This window comes from Danio rerio, chromosome 16 (assembly GCF_052040795.2).
Source record: "Danio rerio strain M-AB ecotype USA chromosome 16, GRCz13ab, whole genome shotgun sequence".
Lineage (NCBI taxonomy): Eukaryota > Metazoa > Chordata > Actinopteri > Cypriniformes > Danionidae > Danio > Danio rerio.
In genome coordinates this window covers 46,068,001-46,092,840 of record NC_141036.1, presented here as the reverse complement: position 1 = coordinate 46,092,840, position 24,840 = coordinate 46,068,001, and the positions used below count along the sequence as shown (strand labels likewise).

The 24,840-nt window shown below is 37.2% G+C and overlaps 2 protein-coding genes across 3 annotated transcripts in view; one reads left to right on the top strand and one right to left on the bottom strand.

Moving 5' to 3' along the window:
- plekhf2 (pleckstrin homology and FYVE domain containing 2) overlaps positions 1-3,522 on the top strand; it is a 28,074-nt gene extending 24,552 nt beyond the window's left edge. Inside the window, 1 exon segment of the mRNA NM_200244.1 lies at positions 2,555-3,522. Coding sequence (NP_956538.1) covers positions 2,566-3,309 — 744 coding nt within the window. The 5' untranslated portion in view covers positions 2,555-2,565 and the 3' untranslated portion in view covers positions 3,310-3,522.
- The window catches only part of cfap418 (cilia and flagella associated protein 418), a 119,209-nt gene that overhangs the window by 30,337 nt on the left and 64,032 nt on the right, over positions 1-24,840 (bottom strand). The gene's annotated exons all lie outside the window — the stretch shown is intronic.

Genomic DNA, 24,840 nt, shown 5'->3' with positions numbered 1-24,840 from the left:
CCAAGAATAAAAACAAAACAGTACACTTACTAAAAAAATACTGATTATTTTTATTTTTATTTAGCCCACTCAACAATTCACACGTTACTAACTAATTTCTGTCCCATACTTACGCTAAAAAGGCAATAATGGTTCAACATTCTTGACCATTATCACCAATAAAGTCTAGAAAAACATGGCAGTATATTATAAACCGATAGATTCAAATATTCCTTTTCGAAAAAAATATTTTCGAACGAAATAATTTGTTCCTTAATTATAGTTTTGTAACTATTAAATTGTTTTAAATTCTAAATTGTAATATATACATCAGTGTAAAGCCTATGACTGGTGGAAAAACATATTCTGTAATTGTGTACATGCATCACCGCTTTTGCCATGACCTCTTTTGTCCTTCAGGTTTTCCAAACTTTTTAACAAAAGCTTTTCTCCTTTCCCATGGCTGTTGCAATGGCTAGCCAAGAATTCTTGATCATCTGGTTATCTCTATGATCTGTTTCAGACAAAATTTCTTCAAAGTGATTCACTTTCAACTGAAATCAAACGCGGCGCCGCACGCACTGTTCGCTCGAATCTCAAAAAAAAATCATGCGCTGCCCAAAATCATGTGGTGCGCACCCAAAGCAGACCTCCGCAAACTCCGCAATGATGTCACATTTGCTGCACGCACTCAGGCGAACTAGCGGACGCGTTGAGTATAAACCAGGCTTAACAATATTCCGTACACAACGATGTTCCGTACAAATTACCTTGTAACACCAAACTTTGAAATACTTAAGGGTCATAGACAAGTTGTGTAATTTTTATTTCTCACTCTTTCACCCCCGAGCACAACAGAGACCCTTCTACCATGTTTCCAAGAAAATTCAGTAAGTTTGCTACGTCCACCTAATGCGCTTGAAAAAAAAAAAAAACAGTGGGCAAGCTAAAGGGCTGAGTGTCGCTTGGGAGGGGAGACTTTTAAAGCAACCACAATATGGATTTGCATTTAATTTATGCCTCACACAGTATTACAGTCTTTATGAACGGAATATTATGTTATCGAAAATTGTTAAATAGGTTAACTTTTGTTTAATAAATGCTTTGAAATATATGTATGGGATATTTAAATGTCAGTTGTGAGTGATGACCAGATGTTGCTACTCTCCGCCAGAGAGAGCCTGAGAGACGGGCTGTAGTAAAGTAACCATGATATAAAAATTAAATGATTGTAAAGTTATTTTATTTCAAACTTTCATAAAGTTATTAAATATAACATTAACTTCAAGTTAAGCACAATAATAGTATATTTTGACTTTGGTTTTTAATGAGACTTAAAACAATGTCCATTTTAACCAATGAATTGAAGCTATTCACCCTCTACAGAACACCGTTAATAATTTATTTTCAGGTATGAATTTTAATGGAGACAGCCATGCTCAATAAACGCGAAGATTAATGGAATATTATTGTGTAACACTTGCACAAAAAAGTGTACATTTTCCTTTTTCAATGTAAATAAGTGGTCTTTTTTTGGGAAAGAAAATTGCTAATTTTAATAGTGATTGCAATCAATAAACACAATAATTAATGAAATATTATTATATGAAACAACTGCATTTAATATCATGGCAGTGTTACAGTACTCTTGTCAACCTGACTTTAAAGAGTTTCTGGTGTTTTTCTTGGCGGCTATATATATATATATATATATATATATATATATATATATATATATATATATATATATATATATATATATATATATATATATATATATATATATATATATATACACACACATATATACGTATATATACATATATACGTATATATACATATATACGTATATATACATATATATATATATATATATATATATATATATATATATATATATATATATATATATATATATATATATATATATAATTAAAAATGCCAGTTAAAGGGTTATTTGACAGGACAGTAGGTTGACAGAAAGTGAAAAGGAAGAGAGAAGGATTTAAGATTGGGAAAAGTCCACAGGCTGGGATTTGAACTTGGGATGACTGGAGCGTTTCCGCTCCAAATGTCAGCGCACTAACCACTAGGCTATTTCGCTGACTGCATGTTGTTTTTTTATGTAATTATTAACCAATATTTTTTTCTTCTATAGGTTATGAATAAAATATGTTAATTCTAATCGTTTAATAAAATGACCGACCCCCATTTTGGGAACCACTGGCTTGGGTATCTGTGTCTAAAGACCATTTCAGTGTGGTCATGCCATAATGCCATTGGGTCATGAACATTTCCTGCTTGTGATCAAACTATTTCAAAACTGTGACGAGAAAATTCAATCATAACTTAATGTAAAAACATCTAACATGACATTATTTATCAATTTGTGGCTCTTTTTGGATTCTCTGAAGCTATAGATATTACGAATGGAAAACAGGAAACTCGTTGTGACCATTGTTTTTGTTTACATTGCTCAAAATGGTCTAGGGAGAATGCAAAGGTAACTTGAGCCATTGTTATCATCTTCAATCCTGCTCCCATCATGACCCCTTTTTCTCTCTTTTATTCCTAGGTGTCTGAAAGATGGTGGACCGCTTGGCGAACAGTGAGGCCAACTCTAAACGCATCGGGGTGGTGGAGGCATGCTTCGGCACAGCAGGCCAACCGCTGGCCATCCCAGGTCGAGTTCTGATCGGAGAGGGCGTTCTCACAAAGCTGTGCCGCAAAAGACCCAAAGCTCGGCAGTTCTTCCTCTTCAACGACATCCTGGTGTACGGCAACATCGTCATCCAGAAGAAGAAGTACAATAAGCAGCACATCATCCCTTTGGAGAGCGTCACCATAGACACGGTCGAGGACGAGGGCGAATTGCGCAACGGCTGGCTCATTAAAACGCCCACCAAATCCTTCGCTGTTTACGCCGCCACCGCAACGGAGAAGTCCGAGTGGATGAGCCACATCAACAAATGCGTTTCGGACTTGCTTGAAAAAAGCGGGAAATCTCCTACCGGCGAGCACGCCGCAGTCTGGGTGCCCGATTCAGAGGCAACCGTGTGCATGCGCTGCCAGAAGATGAAGTTCACCCCTGTCAACCGGCGCCATCACTGCCGAAAGTGTGGCTTCGTCGTGTGTGGCCCGTGCTCAGAGAAAAAGTTCCTTCTCCCCAGCCAGTCCTCCAAACCAGTGCGCGTGTGCGAGTTCTGTTACAAGCAGCTCTCGACGGGTGCTACTCTCCCGCCCCGATCAGACTCCTACAGCCGGCAGGGCTCCGACTTCGGCAGCAACAACATCTCAGATGACGACGATGACGACGACAGCAGTGACTGAGAGTCTCTTTTAGGAAACACTGACAATATACAGATCCCAATATTTTAGTCTCTCATTCAAGGTTTGCAAAGGTTCCTCTGGCAATAACAGTTGCCCTAAATAATTAAAAGCCCTGTGCAAATGAACAAAAGGTTTGATGGGAATTGATCCTCATGAACACTACTTGTCGGCTCGCTACACTTCCACATTAAAGTCCCTCTCAGTCCAATTTAAGTCCTTTCATGTAGATGCATTTCTTGGCAATGGTGCTCTTTCATCTTCTTTTGCTAGCATTTTCTTACTGCTACTACGCCGGAGAAGCGAATGTTGCATAATGTGATTACAGGCTGTTCTTGAGCATACCCTCCCTCAGGTGAAACCGTGTAGTGCATTAAGTTTTAAACGACGAGCTGCGTTTAATTCTTTGAACAACTAACCACTAACAAACCATGATAGTATGTGTTTTCTCATGTTCTAGTAATTGCTAATGACAAATCAGATAGACGCTACTAAGCTTGTAAATGTGTATATGATGCCGTGGAGCAGAAGCCTGTTGCATAATTCATCTGACAAGGTCGTCGCTGCCTCAGTGCCTTCTTATTTATCCTCAGGAAGTAGATCCTGGAAAGGAGAACAGTTTGACTTGGGCTGATTCCTTTACTTTGAGACGTCTGCGTTTAACAGCGCACCTCATATACTGCTTAGAGGCACACAGGTACCATTTAATGACTGTTTTTACTGTTTCAGTTATATGACTAGTAATCATCCCAACTTTTTTCAGAAGAGTATAGTCAGAATTATTGCATCTCAGTCCGAACAGTTTGAGCATCTTCTGACAGTAGCATGTTGCATCTGTGCACCACATGTGTGCATTGACAACTTTCTATAGTTCTCAATTACAGAAATATATCACATGCATGCAGCGTACAGGGAAAGGATGACGATTCTCTCTTTGGGGTTTTTGTGTTCGTGAGGTCACATGACAGTCAATCCTAGTTTTAAACGGGAATCGAAAGCATTATGAGGAAGTGACTGGATCACAGCCACCTTTTGTTTTGTTTTTTAATGACTGTTTGACACACACAAAACTGCACTAACAGCTTTCCAAAGGGGCGTATTTCTTTATAAATGACTGTTGGACTTTTTGTAAACGTACAGTAGTTAATTTGATCAGTGATCTGCTAGTTTACAGTCGTTTTGTCAAGCTGATAAAAGAGTCGGCTGTACTGCTTGAGAACAGTCTCAGAACTGAATACTTGATCACCTGTGAAGATGGCATATTTTTGTTTGTCAAAATAACAGAGCTGATGTTGAAAAAGGGATATTTAATTAACCTGACTCTGTCTTAAGAGTCTGTTCAGACTGTCTAGTAGTTCATATGCAACAACTGATACGCTTAAGTGAGAAGTATTTTTTTTCTTCTGCACATTTATGTGCAACTTATTTGAGATTGAAATAGGTTTACAGTGATTGACTCAAGGTAATGATCTAATCTTGCTTTTGTACTATAACGGCAGATTCCAGGACAGTCATGTATGGTATAATGTTTGATTTAATTAATTATTTGAACTAGTCCAAATTTATCCTGAGATTATCTTTGATTTAATTCTACTTTAATGTTTTAATATCATGCTTCAGTTGAAATATTCCTTGAGGATCGTTTTGGTTTGCATGTTGTAAACTTTGTACAGTGTTTTTTTTTTTGTAAATGTTAATTACTCTTAAGCTTTCAGATAGTTTCTTCATAGTGTTTCTGTGAGGTTCGTGTGTGCATTTCCTGAGCACCTCGGGATCAGCTACCAGCACTTTACTCTCTGCAAACCACAAAAGAGGGGTGGGGCTTGGATGGGGAGGGGCTTGAATAGGAAGTGGGGGTGGCCCACATATGTGGTCTGCAAATACAAGAGAATAGATTTTCATAAACTAAGCAAAGCTCAGAGTAGAGGATGAACAAGATTGCCATTTTAGTTACTTTTTTTATTTCTCGAACGTCATTTATGATTCCCTTGGATGGATTTGGGGGATTTTTCTGTTTTCTTGTACATTTAAATCTCATTTAAAACTCTCAAAGGGCTAAAACTGAATGTAATCCATCATATCATTATTAAATACTAATTTTGAGGAAAATATATCTATTGCTTAAACCCGTGTCTTGTCTTCTGTAATGCAAGTTTACAAATGAGTATTAAAGCTGATTTATGCTTCTGCGCCAAGCGCAGGCATATGCTTTGGTGCAGCCTTTACGTGGTCAGATAGCCCTCGCCGTGGCTGACGGTGATGTACACCTCTCAAAAAAATGTAACTACATGTCGCAACTATGCATAGCGCAAGCTCTGTGATTGGTCAGCTTGGTAGTTGTGACCACTGTGTGTGGGACTGAGAGCCGCACAAACTCAGAGGGAGTGTTTACAAGTGTCAAGAGAAGGAGCTCCAGATGTAAACTGTTGTTTAGCGTTTATAATTAAAGTTGTTGCATGTCTGCCGGTTCACGCCTCTAAATAAGTGAGTTTAAGCTACTTGTACATTATCAAGGTAGCATTCAGAAAAAGCAAAACACCCACGGAGAAACTTGACACAGAGGAACATAACCCACTGCCAGCTGGCATTTCATAAGTGTTATTGCAGAGCAACACAAACAGTGCACAAATGCACGGCTACACTCAAGGCTTGCACAGCGGGTCACGCTGATCACTAGATGCAGAAGTATAAATCAGCCTTTGAAGGGGACTTATTACCCCTTTTTACTAGAAGTCTCTGATGTCCCTAGAGTGTGTGTGTGAAGTTTCAGCTTAAAACCCCACACAAATACCGTTTAATACTGCGTTCACACCAGACGTGGATGAAGCATCAAGCGTGAGTGATTTACATGTTAAGTCAATGCAAAGACGCGAATAGGCATCTTTTGGCGTGAATGAGGTGGTGCGAGTTGAGCTTGATTTAGAAATTCTGATCTTTACTAGACATTCGCACCGCGTTAACCAATCAGGAGCTTGCTCTTGTAGGGGCGTGATTATAATGTAGCGCCTGTTGTTGGTGTCCTAAGGGGAAATTCTCTTGCTGACACAGAACAACAGCTCATCAAACTGGGCTTGGCTCAGCTTGAAGCACTGCTGGAAGCTTCCATCATCCAGATACAGTTTCTGAAGAAGTTGATGAACTCAGAGCTGGGTGCAAACGGAGGTGGAAAGGATCTAGTGCACTCAGACATGTCGCTAAATGAATCTACACTGTTTATCAGCCTTCCTAAAGCACATAAACACAGCTATTATCTCAATAAAACCCATGTTAGCCATCTAGCAACGAAGCTAGATTTACCAGGCAGACAGAGGCCCTGCCCATGATGTGAATCCGCATCTATCATGAGACGCGCAAATAAAGTGAGTAAACTCAAAATGTTCACTTGTCTGTTAACGTGTGAATAGCACAATTTATCACGCGTTCTGCGTCTGGTGTGAACACAGCGTTATAACTCTTTTAAAGTGCCTCTTGTAGGCTTTGATAGTAATTGGTGCCTGTTGCTTTAAGTTGAAATGAGATGTGCTTTTCAAAAGAGGGCGGAGCTACAAATGCCTTTGTGTCAGCATATAGGCAGATTCAAAAACAAGACCAACTTCCAATGCTAATGAGAGAGATTGTAACTAATGGGCGGGGCTTTCCTCCTCTGATGACACATACAAAGGGAAAAGGTCAATCAAAGTGTTTCTGCTGATTTGAGTAAGTGTGATCATCAAAAATAAAATGAATACATTTTAGATGCTGGTTATATTCACAGACTTTTACCACACGAATGCATTTAAACCCCCTTATTAAAGTGATTTTTGCATAATAGTTCCCCTAAAGGCACCAAAAGTAGGATTTCCTGGGATCAGAACCAAACTGAGTACATACACACAGCCTGCCACTGCTCGGGATAATCTGTCTGTTACAGTTCTGGCTATTTGCATTGACCTTTATATGGTAATCTGTGCCACGTGATGTCATGAGGTATAAGGGGATTACTACTTGCTCAGTCACTAGGGTAAAGTTTGTTTGATTGGCATTTGGTCTGGAACTTTTGGCCTGTAATTACCATAAAGCCTCTGTAAAATCTCAATTTCATCAGAATAATCAGCTATTATAGCAGAGTCAGCCTGCATGTCATTGCATCAATGGCACTTTTTTGGATCAAACCACTGAAGCATTGCAGAAAGCTCACATTTCCAGGAAACTCAATGGGTTGTTTAATCCCCTCATATATGCCTGTTAAATCACTGTCTATTATATTTTGTCATTTGCCACTCATAAAGCTGACAGTCTGGATTTTTAATAAGATTTAAAAGTGTGACATGATTAAGCCCTAAACAGTTGAGTTGTACAGAGCACCAAACTGTGAGGAGTATTTGGGTGTGTCTATATTAATAACCGGTTTCACTGAGGTTCAGCTTTGCTGTGTAATAACGTGTTGAGACTGTTCATTTCTCAGAGGGCCCTCGGCTGCAGATGTTGAACTCGTCTGCTGTGCACATGGAGATTACTGCTGCTGATAATAGCAGCGATTATGCATCACGTGCATGAAGCAAGACAAATCTTGATATTTACAAATGGTTATCAGTGGGCTGGCCTGCTAGGGTTATAACGTCTTTAAAAAAGTATTTCACATTTAAATATGATCTTGAACATATAGAAAGTTAAATCAATTTATTAGTTTTGCACACATTGTAACTGACCAAAAGCCAGAGTGGCGTGATGTGCTGGTGGCTTGAGAAAGCCGACATACTACATAACTTATTCTTCTTCCGTCTTCTCCTTAGACTATTTTAAGAACGCATCTCCTTCTAGACCGTTGATACTACAACCACCAAACTAACTCCAAACCTCCAAATTAAACTGAATTAAGGTGCTATATCTTTACTAACTGATCTGGATTATGGTTTTCCAAAAACTGACTCGGAAAATTCAGAAAAGTCCCATAGATTTAACATTGGACCAAACTTTGTGACCTTATAACTCTGCACCAGACTATCATACAGACTTAAGGTTTGGCTCATTTATCTCAGACTACCAATCTGCCAATCACCGATGACCTTTCAACTCACTAGCCACACCCTAGCAACCACTTATGGCACCTTAGAAACTGTCCCATAGACTTCCATTAAAAAAAACTGCTATTGACTTTACATTGGATTAACCAATGGATACCAATTCACACTAGAAACAACCTAACGACATACTAATCATACTAGCAACATGCAAATTCATAGTGAAACATACTAATCATACTAGCAACATGCAAATTCATACTATAAACATACTAGCAACATGCAAATTCATAGTAAAACATACTAATCATACTAGCAAACATGCTAATACATTGTAAAACATACTAATCATACTAGCAAACATGTTAATTCTTACGAAATTCATGTTAACAACATGCTAGTTTATACTAGAAACATGCTAGCAACATGCTAATTCATACTACTCATACTAGTAACACGCAAATTCATACTATAAACATACTAGCAATATGCTAATCCATAGTAAAACATACTAATCATACTAGCAAACATGCTAATTCATACTAATCATACTAGCAAACATGATAATTCATACTAAATTCATGCTAATAACATGCTAGTTTATACTAGAAACATGCTAGCAACATGCTAATTCATGCTAATCATACTAGCAACATGCAAATTCATACTATAAAAATAATACCAACATGCTAATCCATTGTAAAATACTAATACTATTAAACATGCTAATTCATACTAAATTCATGCTAACTGCATGCCAGTTTATACTAGAAACATGCTAGCAACATGCTAATTCATACTAATCATACTAGCAACATGCAAATTAATACTATAAACATACTAACAACATGCTAATCCATAGTAAAACATATTAATCATACTAGTAAACATGATAATTCATACTAAATTTATGCTAATAACTAGTTTTTTACTAGAAAGATGCTAGCAACATGCTTGTATGTACTAGAATCATGTTAATGTGTTAGCAACTACTCAGAACACCTTAGCAACACTAGCAACTATCTAGCGAAACCTTAACAACCACTTAGCAACACCTTAACCACAGAGCAACGCCTTAGCAATCGCCTAGCAACCAACCGGAACACCTTAGAAACCGCCTAGTAACCCCTTAGAAACCACCTAGCAACGCCTTAGCACCCTTCTAACAACCACTCAGAATACCCTAGCAACTACCCAGAACACCCTAGCAACACCTTTGCAACCACCTAGCAACGCCTTAGCAACCACTCAGAACACCCTAGCAAGTACCTAGCAACATCTTAGCAACCACATTAAACACCCTAGCAACGCTAGGTAAAAACTTTTAACACCTTAGCAACCACCTGGCAACACCTTTGCTCCCTGGAACACCCTAGCAACACCTAAGCAACCACTCAAAACACCTTAACAACCGCCTTGCAATGCCTTAACAACCAGTCTAAACACTCTAGCAACCATTTAGAACACCCTAACAACTGCCTAGCAACACCTAAGCAACCACTTAAAACGTCCTAGCAACTATTCAGAACACCCTAGCAACCACTTAGCAACACCTTAGCAACCTCTCAGAACCACCTATCAACAGCCTTGCAAGAAGCATGTCAATCCATACTGTTTCAAATGTCTTAATCAGCTTCAGGTATTTAAACTTCAAAGCTACTTCAAACTTTCAGATTACGGCTTTCTCAAGACACCATAAAGTTGATCTACGAACTTTACTGTTCTAGTTCTGAAACTACTGTCCACTTCAAACATGTGGCATCATGTTTCCAGTAATGTTTTAAAGCATCATAAAAGTATTAAACAGTAGTTATCACGAGTGTGGGGAATGAAACGCCTGTCTGTACTCTACAGTCACATGGTTTTCTCATAAATCATTTGCCCTTTGACTTTCAGTCAACATAAATACTTTTTCCAGCCTCTGAAGTAAACAAAAAGTAGAGCAAGGGTCTGATAATGTGAATCTTAGTAGCTTTTAGTAAACACTATGAAGTTTTGAGGCATATAGTAATGCTATAGCACACATAGTATTTACACTGTCAATAAATGCTACTACAGCATAACAGTATTCACTATCGCAAACTGATAAACTGTAATCAATACTGTAGTGTACTTTTACTAACTGTGGTGGAATGTAATGTGTGTATTTATATAGCGCATTTATCATATATGGCCATACACCCAAAGCTCTTCACAGTCATGAGGGGGGTCTCTCCACACCACCACCAGTGTGCAGCATCCACTTGGATGTACTTGATCATATTGTGTAATTTGTGTAATTTTATATTTATAGTTTTACTACAACCTATTAAAGTAACCCAATTTTACTATGTGGTTCAAAAACACTATAAATTACTATAGTATTTTTTTCATGTGTGTTCAGATGATGTTCATGCATTAAAGTTGAAATGTATTTAAGCTAATCACATCCCTTAAACTATATTCCCTGAAACTGTACATTTTAAATGCTTATTTATTATATCTTTAAGATTACAGCAATTTAGGACTTTGAAAATGTTGTCCTCCAGTAATCTGATTCAAATTATCATGTGAACCACGAAAAAGCCTATGAATTTGTTGACATGTTTTTCAAGAGTTCACACTTAGCTGATGATTAATTATAAAGCTTGTTTGGCATGCTGTCCCGGGAGAGAGACCTGAGCTCATGAGATCCTCGAGCCCAGGGCTCCCTCCCGTTGCAAAGCGGGAGGGGAGTTTGAGCTCAGGTAGATCTCGAGAACTCCCCTGCTGTAACAAGTGAATGCTCTTGAAACTAATTACTAACTAGAAGCGTGTCTATGTTGACAATTTGGATTGTTCAATTGACTTAATTGCATGTTTTTAGGCGGTGGGAGGAAACCGGGGAACCCGGGGGAAACCCACGTGAGCACGGGGAGAAGTGCAAACTCCGCACAGAAATGTCTGCTAGTTTTGGTAAAGCCAGGAACCAGAGACATTCTTGCTGTGAGGCGACAGTGCTAGGCACTGGGCCACCGTGTCACCCGTCTAAGAAGGAGGAGTAGGGGAGGAAGGGGGGACTCTTCAAAACGAAGATAGCAATGGAATAAACCCCAGGGTATTTATAGTAGTTTAGGAGTCATCTGATTGGATCGTAGTGAATTGGATAATGCGGGTCAGCTGCTAGCAATCATAAGCACGTGATCCTATTGAAATTTGTTTATACATAAACTTCACGTCATGTAGGCGATATGATGATAGCCTAATATGGTGGCTTGACGTCATATGCCCTTATTGTACTGATTTTCCTTGAATCTTAAAGGCATCTAGTCACCACATATTTTTATTAAAATGTTACTTTATCTTCCAAGTATTTGGATTAGCAGGAAGGCAATGCGTTTAATTTTAAATTTCATGTTATAATTAGCCTGTTGATTTTCTTATTAAGGAAGGAATACCGATAAAAGTGTTTCTGTATGTATGCATGAAACACAGCTTAATTTTTTTCTGATGATTAACAAAAATAAATAAATAAAATCTAATAGACGATTGCAGGTGCAAATTTAAAATTAAAATTTAAATAAAATTTAAAAATTAAAATAAATTGACTTTGGAAATGTTGTCCTCTACACAGTAGTCTTTATTTGTGCATTTCAAATTACCATGTAAACTAGATGTGAACGCAAAAGCATATACATTTGCTTGACATGTTCGTCATGTAGGCAGTCTATACGACGATATATAGCCTATAAAACGGTGGCCTGACGTCTTATGCCTTTATTGTACTGCTTTTCCTTCAATCTTTATGGCATCTCACCATATATTTTTATTAAAATGTTACTTTATGTTCTAAATAATATTGAATTGGATCAGCATGAAGGGAAAGTGTTTAAGTTTAAATCACATTTTATAATTAGCCTATTTGTCTTAAGGAACGAATGATAAAAAGTGTTTCTATATGTATGAATGACACACAGCTTGTAGTAGTAATTGTAGACTGTTGCAAGTTTGAAATTGTAAAAAAAATAAAAAGTGTTCCCAAAAGTGGGGGTCGGGACCCCCCGAGGGGTCATCTGACGATGAGCGGGGGGGTTGCTTGGTATCCAAAAATTGAATTAGTTCTATTAAACTAATAGAATTAACCTACAGAAGAAGAACAAATTATAGTTAAATAAAAAAGCAAAAAGCCATCAGCCTTTTGATGTTTTTGCGACCCCTGAGGTGATAATATTATATTAAAAGACACATAAAAACATTGATTTTACAGGTAAAACTTTCGGACACCTTTACGGGACTTTACGGGCGTATATTAATAATAAATTTAGGCCATAACTAAACATAGAGGATGGTCTCCGAGTGGCATTCCCCAAAATTAAACAACGAGTAGACTTGGGCCTATTGCTGTGTGCACCATTGTGTGCAAGCTTTACATATTTATAACCACCTCAGTAGATATTGAGGGTCTTGAGTCACTGGCATTGTTATTTTGGGGTCGTGAATTGAAAAATTTGGGAACCCCTTCTCTACACAGTGGTCTAATTTGTGCGGTCAAATTACCATGTAGACTAGATGTGAACGTAAAAGCCTATGAATTTGCTATATATATATATATATATATATATATATATATATATATATATATATATATATATATATATATTTTACAGTCTATGATATATAACCTATAAAATGGCGGCTTGACGTATCTAATTGTGCTGATTTTCTCTTTGGGAATCATGGAGGCAACTGGTCACCGCCTATTTTCATTAAAATGTTACTTTATGTTTAAAGCAATATGGAGTTGGATTAGCATGAAGGGAAAGCGTTTAATTAGCCTTGCTGATAAAAGTGTTTCTAGCCTATATGTATGAATGCATTACAGTGTAACCCCTCCAGTCCTACGCCACCTAACCCACTCCGAGCTGGTATCGAACCAGCAATCTTCTGCATGGGAGTCGGATGCTCTACCAAGGAGGCTAAACACCATAGCCTCTCCAGCATCTGGAGCTAGAGCACCTTTAGAGGTCAGAAGAGTGAGGTTTACCTGCACACTAGCTGGCCTCCGTTACACTCACCCCCCTAAACCTAAAAAGAAGAAACGCAAGGGAGGTGCAGAGAAATCGCGGGAAATACACCGGCGTTTCATTTAGCGGTTCTGAAAAGTTCTCGGTTCATTCTAGTACACGGCTAAAAACGCAAATCACGTGCCTACACACATGCACACTCTCTGCCAAGAGCTGCAGCCAGTAGTTCAGCGGGTGAGCATAAACCCCTGGTGAGCGTATAGTGCATGTCAGACAGTTCATCTGCTGGATGATCTCATCTCACTATAGTTGTTAAACGTGATATTGAATTCATCTTGTTGTCTCTATCTAACAATTATTATGTCTTTTGAATCACTTGTTCTCAGCTAACTGTTTTGGCTGAGTGCAAAGATAAGCTAATATATTAATTTATGTAACCACATACACTGATTCTGCACATTGACTGATTGCTTACCTTTATCGTTTAAATTTAATGTACGTTATACTGTTAAAATGAAAGGAGGCAGTTATATTTAAGCCCTGTTATAAATATGCAGTGAAGATGATGCTCATATAAATATGCAGCTACACGAGGCTGTTTGGTGTCTGTTAATCATAATATCAAAATCAAACAAATTTGACTTATATTATGTTTTCATTGTTTAGATGAAACAGCAAGCAGGATGAGGTGAAAGAGGTTATAAAGTACACTGTTCCCTTTGAAGATTTACCCATGCATTAGCAGGCAGTTTTTTGTTATGTTTATTATTGAATATAGGCTGAGTGAATAGTATATTGAATAAGCTAAATTGGCTGTAGTGTATAAGTGTGTGAGTGTGTGTGTATGGGTGATTTCCAATATTGGGTTGTGGCTGGAAAGGCATCTGCTGCATCAAACATGCTGGAATAGTTAGCAGTTCATTCCACTGCGGCAACCCCTGATAAATAAGGGACTAATGCAAAGAAAAATAAATAAATGAATAGTGTATTTTTTAGAACTCAACAAATATCTTTATGGACAGTATACAGAAATTAAATTGAGATTAAAGTTTGTATTTATTTATTTCATATATATGGCTTTTGTGTTTTATAGAATATGAGTTGATAAAAATATTGGACGTGCATAGATGGATAGCATTTTGATTGAATTTAGTGAGCCGCTCTGGCCCAAAATGCCAGGGCCGATTTTTTGCCCCAGTCCAGCCCTGGTCAGAGGAGTGAGGTTTACCTGCACAGCACACACTAGCTGGCCTCCATTACAACAGCTTGACATTCTCTGTTAATTAGGCAAAAAATAAAAAAATCAACTGTGTAGAAGTAATAGTAGACTATTGCAAGTTCCAAATTGAGGGGGAAAAAAGTATTGAACTCGCCTCCGTATGTTATCAAGCATCAGTTATTAAGTGGCAGAATTCACTTCTGGTATCAGATGCATTTCAATGAGTTTTAGTCCTGTCTCTGTGTGAGTAGGTGTGGGCGGTGGGAAAGAAAAAGCTCTCCCAGAATGTCAGATATGAGCGTGTTGAGATTCACCGTGACAAAGTTTTAGTTAACGCTTTGTAATCACAGATAAAGTGCGCACCCTGCTGGCAACACTTGAGTATTTTGCTTTTGGTGCAAATAGACTTATGTTGGTACAAGCACCATTTACTTAAACACAAAGAGACTGACCACCAGCAACTAAAGTTAATTTTATTCATAAAAAACAGAGATGATACATTAAAAACAGATTAGTCAGAAAAAAATGGCCAATGGTGTTGCATTATACTGAAAAACATAACCATGTAAACATCTATAGCTAATATTTTTGGCAATACACAAGAAGTGAACCCAGAAACTCATTGATGTCTAGTGTTGCTGTAATGCAGGTGTTATAAGCTTATCCACAATTATTTGAGTCTACCTGCTTGTTTTATTTCTGACTTGAGTTCCATCAACAGGTCAAATCGAACGTAGCAGCTCCATTAAGGCAACATCAGTTGTTAGAAGAGCTTTAAACGTCATGATCAGAAGCTCTGCGCCCACACACACACATATGAGGCTTTCATCTGTGTGCTCTTTTTGAAACATGCTGGACGCGCTTTTGTCCTTTGTGTCTGACAGATAGCATAATGCATGAGAGTAGGAGGAAGATCTGCTCTGTTTCTTATACCCGTCATTACTATGCAATATAGTCTGCTCTGTGACCGCTCAATTTAGGACCGGCTGGGCTTTCTGATATTACTTTGCTTTGTGAAAAACCTGACCCCCCACTACAGTGCACAAAAGGCTGCGTTTTATGAATTTTGATTGTGCTTTTATGGTTTTTTTTGGAGCTTGATAGAGCACAGTGCGTATCATTATATGGCAAAGGCTGTGCAGTGATTTAAAAAAAAAAGTTTACTCTTTGTGTCACTGAAAGTGACTGCGTATAGCATTGGAGTGACACGGTTTACATTTTAGCAGAATAGTTTCTATATAGTGCATAATACTGAAAGACACCAGATCGGTAAGCAAAGGATTTATTCTTGACTGAGCAGCAGATAATGATAATTGAATGTGAAAATGTTAGTCATTTCTCTGCTGTAGAAAATATGAGGTCATTAAAATAGATTAATAGAAGAAAACGATGCTTGAATTTAGGAATCTGCATGGCAAATTTTGACAATATTTTTTTATAAATACTAATCAAATTCATAAAGGCAATGACCACATACACCACCAGTCAAAACTTATTTTATTATTATTATTATTATATTTATTGCTTATTATTTTTAAAGAAGTCTCTTCTGCCGACTAAGCCTGCATTTATTTGATTCAAAGGACAGGGGAAAAAAAAAGGTAAAATGTTATATATTGGTGACGCAGTGGAGTAGTAGGTAGTGCTGTCACCTCACAGCAAGAAGGTCGCTGGTTCAAGCCTAGGCTGAGTAGGTTGGCATTTCTGTGTGGAGTTTGCATGTTCTCTCCACAATCGCGTGGGTTTCCTCTGGGTGCTCCGGTTTCCCCCACAAGTCCAAAGACATGTGAATTGGGTAAGCTAAAATTGGCCGTAGTGTATGTGTGTGAATAAGAGTGTGTGAGTGTTTCCCAGTGTTGGGTTGCAGCTGGAAGGACATTCGCTGCGTAAAACGTGCTGGATGAGTTGGCAGTTCATTCCGCTGTGGCGACCCTAGATTAATAAAGGGACTAAGCCGAAAAGAAAATGAATGAAGGAATGTTAAATATTTCTATGTTAAATACTGTTTAAAGGAGTTGTTCTCTGTTTGAATATATTTTAAGATTTTAATTATTCATTTTAAAGCTTTTACAAAGTGAAGTTTTACAAACTAATTTCGAGAGTAGCATGTGATATGATTGATCATGATTGTTCTCTCTTCCAATCAGATCAGGGGCGGATTGGCCATTTGGCAATTCTGGGAAATGCCAGAAGGGCCTGACCATTTTTTAAAATATGGGCCAGTCAGTTTTTTTCTTTTTTCTTTTTTTTTATATGTTTTCTTTTTTTTTTTTTTTACCTTAAGGCAGATTTTATCTCTTGCAAGATGTAAATATAATGATGATGATAATAATATTAATAAGAATAAATGTTAAGCATTTGGCTCAAACCGCAACGGCAGGCTGATTTTGAGATAGGCTAACCCAATCCGACCCAATCAGAGGTTATGTAATTAAATACTTGCAAAGAATGTCAAACAGTAAGTGCTGATTGTCAGAGATGGACCGTAAAAAAAAAAAAAAGAAAAGAAAAGTGGTGCCGAAAAGCTGTGAGAAAGCAAAAAAAGGGCTCTAAAATCAGACGCTACCAAATGCATAAAATTAACTGAAATCTTTTCGAAAGGTTTCAATTCGGCTGCTACATCGAAGGACAGTAGCGCAGTAGAGGAGGTAAGAAGAAAACAGAAAATATACTTCTAAGTCATTGTGCTAAAATATACTAAGTAATTTTCATGCCATTTACGCTACTTCTGACAGTTTTTGACAGTAACCCACATCGGTTTAACAGTTGTAAGCTTAGCGTAGCACTCCTGTACATTTTAAAATGTCATTATCAGCAGATAACATGATTTAGGGTATGTAGACTGCATGTTTTACTGTGTGTATAAATTTGTTATAAATGGGTTGTTTTTGTTCCAGTCACATACATTTAATGTTTAAATATCTATTACATATGGTTCTGCTTATATTATTTCACCATCGGTACACCAATATAAGTAGTGAATGTGCGTGTCTGTGGATGGGGCTATGTCAGTGTGGTAATGTGGGCTGGTGTGGCTACAGTGCCAGGGCAAAATTGTTGTCCCAGACCGCCCCTGAATCAGACTGATTCAAGCTCATAATATATAGACTGATTTACACCACTGAGCATGCCAAACTTGCTAATAGCTTCAAGCAATATCGAATCGTTAACTCTTGAAATGTTACTGTTTTTGCTGGACTGCGGTTTAAATAATTGCAGGCCTAGTGAGCAGGAGAGACTTCATTAAAATACATTTACTATTCTAAAATGTTTGAGCAGTGTAGTTGCTTAATATTCCACTTCTGACAATTGAGAATTCTCAATTTCACCACAGCAAAAAAAAAAAAAAAAAAGTGAGACAAACATCATAAAAATATTACTTATTGAAGCAAATGGTAATAAAAGTAAACAGATTACGAGTAATAACACAAGTAAGCACAACAGAATGCAGAAACAAATCAATGTTTTTGAATGAATCACATTACAGTCTTGACATCACTGACTTCCTCTCAAAGTTGGATAACAGATACTATAGAAATGCCATTCTCTGAATGTTATCTAGTGCTAAATTGTTCTCGGAGCGAACCTGACGGAGCGAAAAGAGAATGTAAAAATCTGAGAAAAAAAAACAAGCAGGGAATGAACTCAGGTCACTGCGCACACCTCAGTGTTATACATACTGATACACTAACCACTTGGCTATTGGCGCCAATCTAGAATTATTTTTTACATACACAGACCAATCTTTTCGTTTGATTTTTCTTCAGGACCCACATGTATAAATTTAGTTTTGCTTGCATATGTTGTTGCTTTTGGACTCTCAAAGTGCTGGTAACCATTGACAAGCACTTTATGAATCACCACCGGAGAACCAGCATTAAAGGCACAGGTCACAAAAACAGCTTTAGTGTGTTCTAATGTTCTGAAAGGTATAATAAATAATCTGATGGGTGTTTTGAGCTGAAACTTTACAGACACATTCTGGAGACACAAAAGACTTATCTTAAAGCTTAAAAGAGGGGTAAAATAGCTGTCCTTTAATGGACCCTCTAATTTATAAGACTTCCGTCATTGTTGAGCTACTCTTTTAAGAACAAAGTTTTAGCTAAAAATCTTCATTAATGCCCTACTGAAGAAAAAAAAAAGCATTTATTTAATCACCCACTACTGGTGAATAAATGAACAGCCCTATGTAATTTTTGGGTATAGTTACTCTTAATAGGATTTAATATTCAAATGAAACAACTTTTTGTTCAAGAAAAAGATGACTGGACTTGATTTTGTCCATGGGGATCTGATTGGGTCTTCGGGTTGTTGTTTGCTATTGGTCGACCTCATGTGAGTGACAGGTTGCCACACCCTCATTGCATTAGAGAAGAAATATGAGAGGGGAAGATTTGGTTAATGATTATGAGGGCACGTAAATTAAAAACATTGATGTGCACAAATTAATCATGTACAAAATAATGGCCATTAAATGTTATTAAAAAATCACTTGCGACTTTAATAAACCTTGTCCTCTGCTTCACCATATTCCAGTTACATTCACTCCAGTTATTCCGTTTCCCAAAATCAAGTTGCTATAATTTTGAATGAACAAACACAATTTTTAAAGCAATTAACTTCTATGTAAAGCGGAAATCACTGAAACCTGTGGATAATGGTGTGGAAATTGCTTTTCCTTGAGGAAATGTGATTGACTGTGTCACCATCAGTGCCAGTGCCTCGCTGTGTGGCTTTTTTTAGAGATGAATTCTGCAAAAGGAATCAATGGAGGAAAAGATCCACAGCTGCGCCTTGATGAATGCCATCTTATCAAATGCAACATGTCTTGCGTAAGAGGAATAGTATTTACCAAATTTAAGGGACTGAAGGTGTTGCATTGGCGTCATTCTCATGCATTACGCTTCCCACACAATCATTCACCTATTACTTTTCCTTTCTGATCTGGAGCACTCTGTACCTTCAGCTAGTGATGTCGGTGTCTACAAATTCAGTTTCCACACATAAAGTAGATCGTATACGCAGTTGTGGTCTAATGGTCAGTGATATTGGTTCGATTTCTGATCTGGAAAGGGGTTGAAGGTGTAGGGAGTGAATGAACAGCACTCTCTCCAGCTTCTATGCCCAGCTGAGGTGCCCACTTCCTGGGTGCTGGAAGCAATATCTGTCTGCTGCTCTGAGTGTATGCTATGGTAAACACCATATTTGACGTGTTATTATTTATAACACTTGAAGTCAGAATTATTAGCCCCCCTTTGATTTTTTTTTTTCTTTTTAAAATATTTCACATGTTTAATAGAGCAAGGAAATTTTCACAGTATGTCTGATAATATTTTTTCTTCTGGAGAAAGTCTTATTTGTTTAATTTCAGCCAGAATAAAAGCAGTTATTAATTTTTTAAACACCATTTTAAAAGACAAAATTATTAGCTCCTTTAAGCTATTTTTTTCCAGACTGTCTACAGAACAAACCGTTGTTATAAAATAATTAGCTTGATTACTCTAACCTGCCTATTTAATTAACCTAGTTTTTAAATGTCACTTTAATGACACTCAAAACGCAAGTTTCTTATTCTTCAAAACATTTTTTTTACATTTATTTATTTTTTGGTTTACCAGGTTTACCAGGGTTGTAAATAGAAACAGTGTTTAATCATTTAATAAAAACACTTCATGATTAAATGTAATGAATATATCATCATATCAATAGCGTAGCCTCAGATGTACACATTTGTGAGTGTGTGCAAGTAATTTCTGCTGCCGTAAGTCTATTATTTTTCCCTAAATATGCAGAGGATATTGTGCATAAGTACAGAAAATGATAGTTTAGTTTTGAATGCCCTGATATATGATGGCCGAGAGAGCTTAACAAGCCGCAATCTTAGAAAACACATGCAATTACAAAAAACCTGAAAATGAAAAAAAGGTCTTCATCACTCTGACAGTAAGGATGTTATTGCAAATCCTCACAACACAAACAAATTGAGCAAACATGCTGCAATTTCTCACAACACATCTAAATAGCATGGTACACAACAAAAAATGTTTCAAAGAGACCATAAAACTTATTGTTGCTTATTGTGCTGTGGCTATTACTCAGGGAAGTTGTAGGTGATGTTTGATAGTAGGGCTGGTCCGATAAATGATATCATATCGAATCGCGATAAAATTTATGCCAATAACAATGGTAAGCTCTGGACCTTTTTTACTCTATATTAATCTAAGAGCCAATCACACTGCAGAAATGTGCAACAATGGGAATCTAAAATGTTATGCAGTTTAAAGGGCACCAGTGATGAAAATAATTTTTGTAAGCTGTTTGGACAGAACTGTGTGTAGATATGTTGTGTCCACAGTCATATTGGGGTCATATAAAGACAATAAGTTTCTTTTTTTAAATCGATTTTACCGTCTTTACTATATCACCACAGCCGCTTGTCCATACAAATGTTAAAGAAGATGCTTCAATTCTGGTTTGTGGACGTTAAATCAGGTTTATTTTGTACATTATCATAATGGATATCCATACAGTAGTCCATATTATTGTGTATCCTGGCACATTTGCGTGCAAAAATACTGCAAAGTTGAACGTGCGTGCTGTGTGTGTGTTTATGAGTGAACTTTGTAACAACATTGTTTGTGACTCATCATTGCAGAAAGGCTTGAATTAACTTCACAACAAATAATCATTGGTAGATTTCTTACTGTAGCATTTTTCACAAACGTTACGTGAGATCTGCTTCCTTCATGTCTGTTATCTGACGCATCCGAGGCGAAGATTGAAACAGGCATGTGGGAACGCTAGGTGGGGAGAACTAGCATTAAAGGCACAGGTCACAAAAACAGCTACATAGTGTTCAGAGCAGAAAATTGTAATATTCTGAAAGGTATAATAAATAATATGATGGGTGTTTTGAGCTGAAACTTTGCAGACACATTCTGGAGACACAAAAGACTTATATGAAATCTTGGAAAGGGGGTAAAAAAAGCGGTAGGTGTCCTTTAAAGGACTCTTTAATTTGTGTGACTTCAGTCATTATTGAGCTACTCTTTTAAATCTGAAGCATTAACTATTTACATCTAAATAAATATCGTTATCATTAAATATGGAAAATTATTATCGAGATTGCATTTTTGCCTTATCAACCAGCCCTATTTGAAAGGTGAGTTTTTTTGTTTATTGCAGCCTGATCTCATGAGAAAACATAAGAATTTTACGTTTTGTCAGTTTAGTGGCTAATTCGTACGAGTTCAGTTGTACGAAAATGTACGATTTTAAAAAGGAGGCGTGGCACCCAACTCCATCCCTAAACCCAACCGTCATTGGGTGATGGGCAATTCGTACTAAATTGTACAAATTAGATCAAATGAATTCATACGAATTAGCCACTATATCAACAAGTTACGAGTTGCATTGAGATTACGTTGAACATCCTGGTTACACAATTCCCTTATTTTATGTATATTATTAGCCTAAATAACTATAACTTAAATAGCCGGTTTTGTGTCCCCTTGAAACATTTCCACTGTGTTCTGTGCTATTTGCATGTGTTGTGAGAAATTGCAGTGTTTTCTTAATTTGTTAAGGTTGTGAAAATTTGCAGCATGTTTTCTAAATGGGTTTGCATTGTGAGGATTTGTTGTCAAACTGATAATGATGCTGACAGAATTTTTATTTTTGGGCGAACTATCCCTTTAAATCATCAATTAATCATCAATTAACTTCGAAGCAATCAACAAATAAAGCATTGTTCAACAACTTTGGATCTTTGGTCTAAGGAGACATCTGTGATATAAATCCCACATTGTCTGAACATTATGAACCTTGTCATCCTGTCAGGTTGTACTTTTCAAACTGGCACAATGCCTGCTAATTAATTTTTTTCCAAGACAATGTCTGCCGTAGACAGGGTTCAATTAAAAACCCCTCCCAAGAGTCCAAATCAAACTGACAGCTCGAGATGTTGACAAAAGGTTTTCGCTGCACTTGTCACTTCACCAAATCCATGTTAAAATCAAGGGCTAATCACTGGAAGATTAGACTTGTATGGCAATTAGTAGGTCAGAAATGTGCTGTGCGTGGCAGGCAGAAGAGAAGAGCGTGACTGGTTGTAATAATTGTTCATGTTTCTGAAAGAGTGCACAGGATGTACTTCACATCAGCTGGAGCGATGTCAGGTGCTGTGTGGAATGAGCTCGCACTCGCTCTAAAAGCTCTGAGATAACACTTAATTAGTGGTTGCAGCATTAACACATAGCCTCTATAGACTACACAGAGCAACCGGGGATATACATATTTACATACATTTACATAAACAGCTCGGCTGCCGGTATCTTTATTCTTCGACAGTTGCAGTTCATTATAGAAATGAATAGGGCTGACTTTAAATCATGTCATGTAGCGTTTGCTTGGGAAAATTTATATGGTTTATTGAAATTCCAGTATTAATCTATATAGCCACCTGGTTTTATATCAGTACGTTTTAGGCATTTTGGTTTGAATTGTAAATGAAAAGAGAACCGAACAGAGATCACATCTTGCCTCATCAAATTAAACCGAAAGAGCATCTGTATATTAACATTCAGTATGCAAATTAAAATATCAAAATAATGCAAATTTCATTTATTTATTATTTTAGAAATGTTATTATAATTATCTTGTGAAGAGGACTGCTTTTCTTCAAATTGGAACATTTTAGAAATTTCTTTAAACTTTATTTTTTAGCACTTTTCTTATTTTTTTTACATTTTTATTTTTATATTATTTTATTTTCCAATTGTTTTTATAAAAGCAGAATTCTGTTTTGTACAAAGATTTTAATACATTTTGAGATAAAACACAATATTAAAATGTATTATATTAAAATATAATTAAATGTATTTATTTATTTTTTACAAATTACAGTGTAATTTATTTGATTATTTACATTTTTTTCACACATACACACACACACACACACACACACACACACACACACACACACACACACACACACACACACACACACACACACACACACACACACACTCTCTCTTACCGGCCACTTTATTAGGTACATCTGTCTAACTGTTCGTTAACAAATATTTCTAATTAGCCAATCACATGGTAGCAATTTATGCTCTGAAAAAGAGAAAATATCCAGTAAACGGCAGTTCTGTGGGCGCAAATGCCTCATTGATGTCAGAGGAGAATGGCCAGACTTGGAGCTGATAGAAAGGCAACAGTAACTCTGAGGTATGCAGAAGAGCATCTCTGAACACACGACACATTCAACCTTGAGGCTGATGAGCTACAGCAGCAGAAGATCACAACGGGTGTAACTCCTGTCAGCTAAGAACAGACTACAATTCACACAGGCTCACCAAACTTGGACAATAGAAGATTGGAAAAATGTTGCCTGGTCTGATGAGTCTCGATTTCTGTTGCAACATTCGGATGGTAGGGTCAGAATTGAGCGTCAACAACATGGAAGCATGGATCCATCCTGCCTTGTATTAAAGGTTCAGGCTGCTTCTGGTGGTGTAATGGTGTGGGGGATAATTTCTTGGCACACTTTGGGCCCATTAGTACCAACTGAGTATTGTGTCAACACAGCCTACCAGAGTATTGTTGCTGACCATGTCCATCCCTTTATGACCACAGTGTACCCATATTCTGATGGGTACTTCCAGCAAGATAACGCTCCATGTCATAAAGCACAAATCATCTCAGACTGGTTTCTTGAACATGACAGTGAGTTCACTGTATTTAAATGGCCTCCACGATCACCAGACCTCAATCCAATAGAGCACCTTTGGAATGTGGTGGAATGGGAGATTTGCATCATGGATGTGCAGCAGACAAATCTGCAGCAACTGTGTAATGAACCTAAATCTCTGAGGAATATTTCCAATACATTGTTGAATGTATGCCACGAAGGATTAAGGCCGTTCTGAAGGAAAAAGGGGGTCCAACCCAGTACTCGTAAGGTGTACTTAATAATGTGGCCGGTGAGTATATATATATATTAATTGAACATTAAATGAAACTGCATTAAATGTAGCGTTCACGTTTTTTTCCTACAGAGATTTCTTGTGCTGTAAAAATAAATATCAAGGGCCCATTACTGGAGCCCATTACTGATTTCAAATTCTGGATCCTGCAATCTACATGTCTGACTGTTTAAAGTAAGATTTTTCTCCTCTTCTTTATTCAAACAGGATTGTTTTCCTGAATTTATATCAGTGAAATCTCAAAGCAGAACCAATTCCACACTCCTAGCTCTTGTGTTGTTGCCTGCCAGATGTGTGAAAATAACCATAAACTGCCAACTCTGCAATTTGAAATGTCA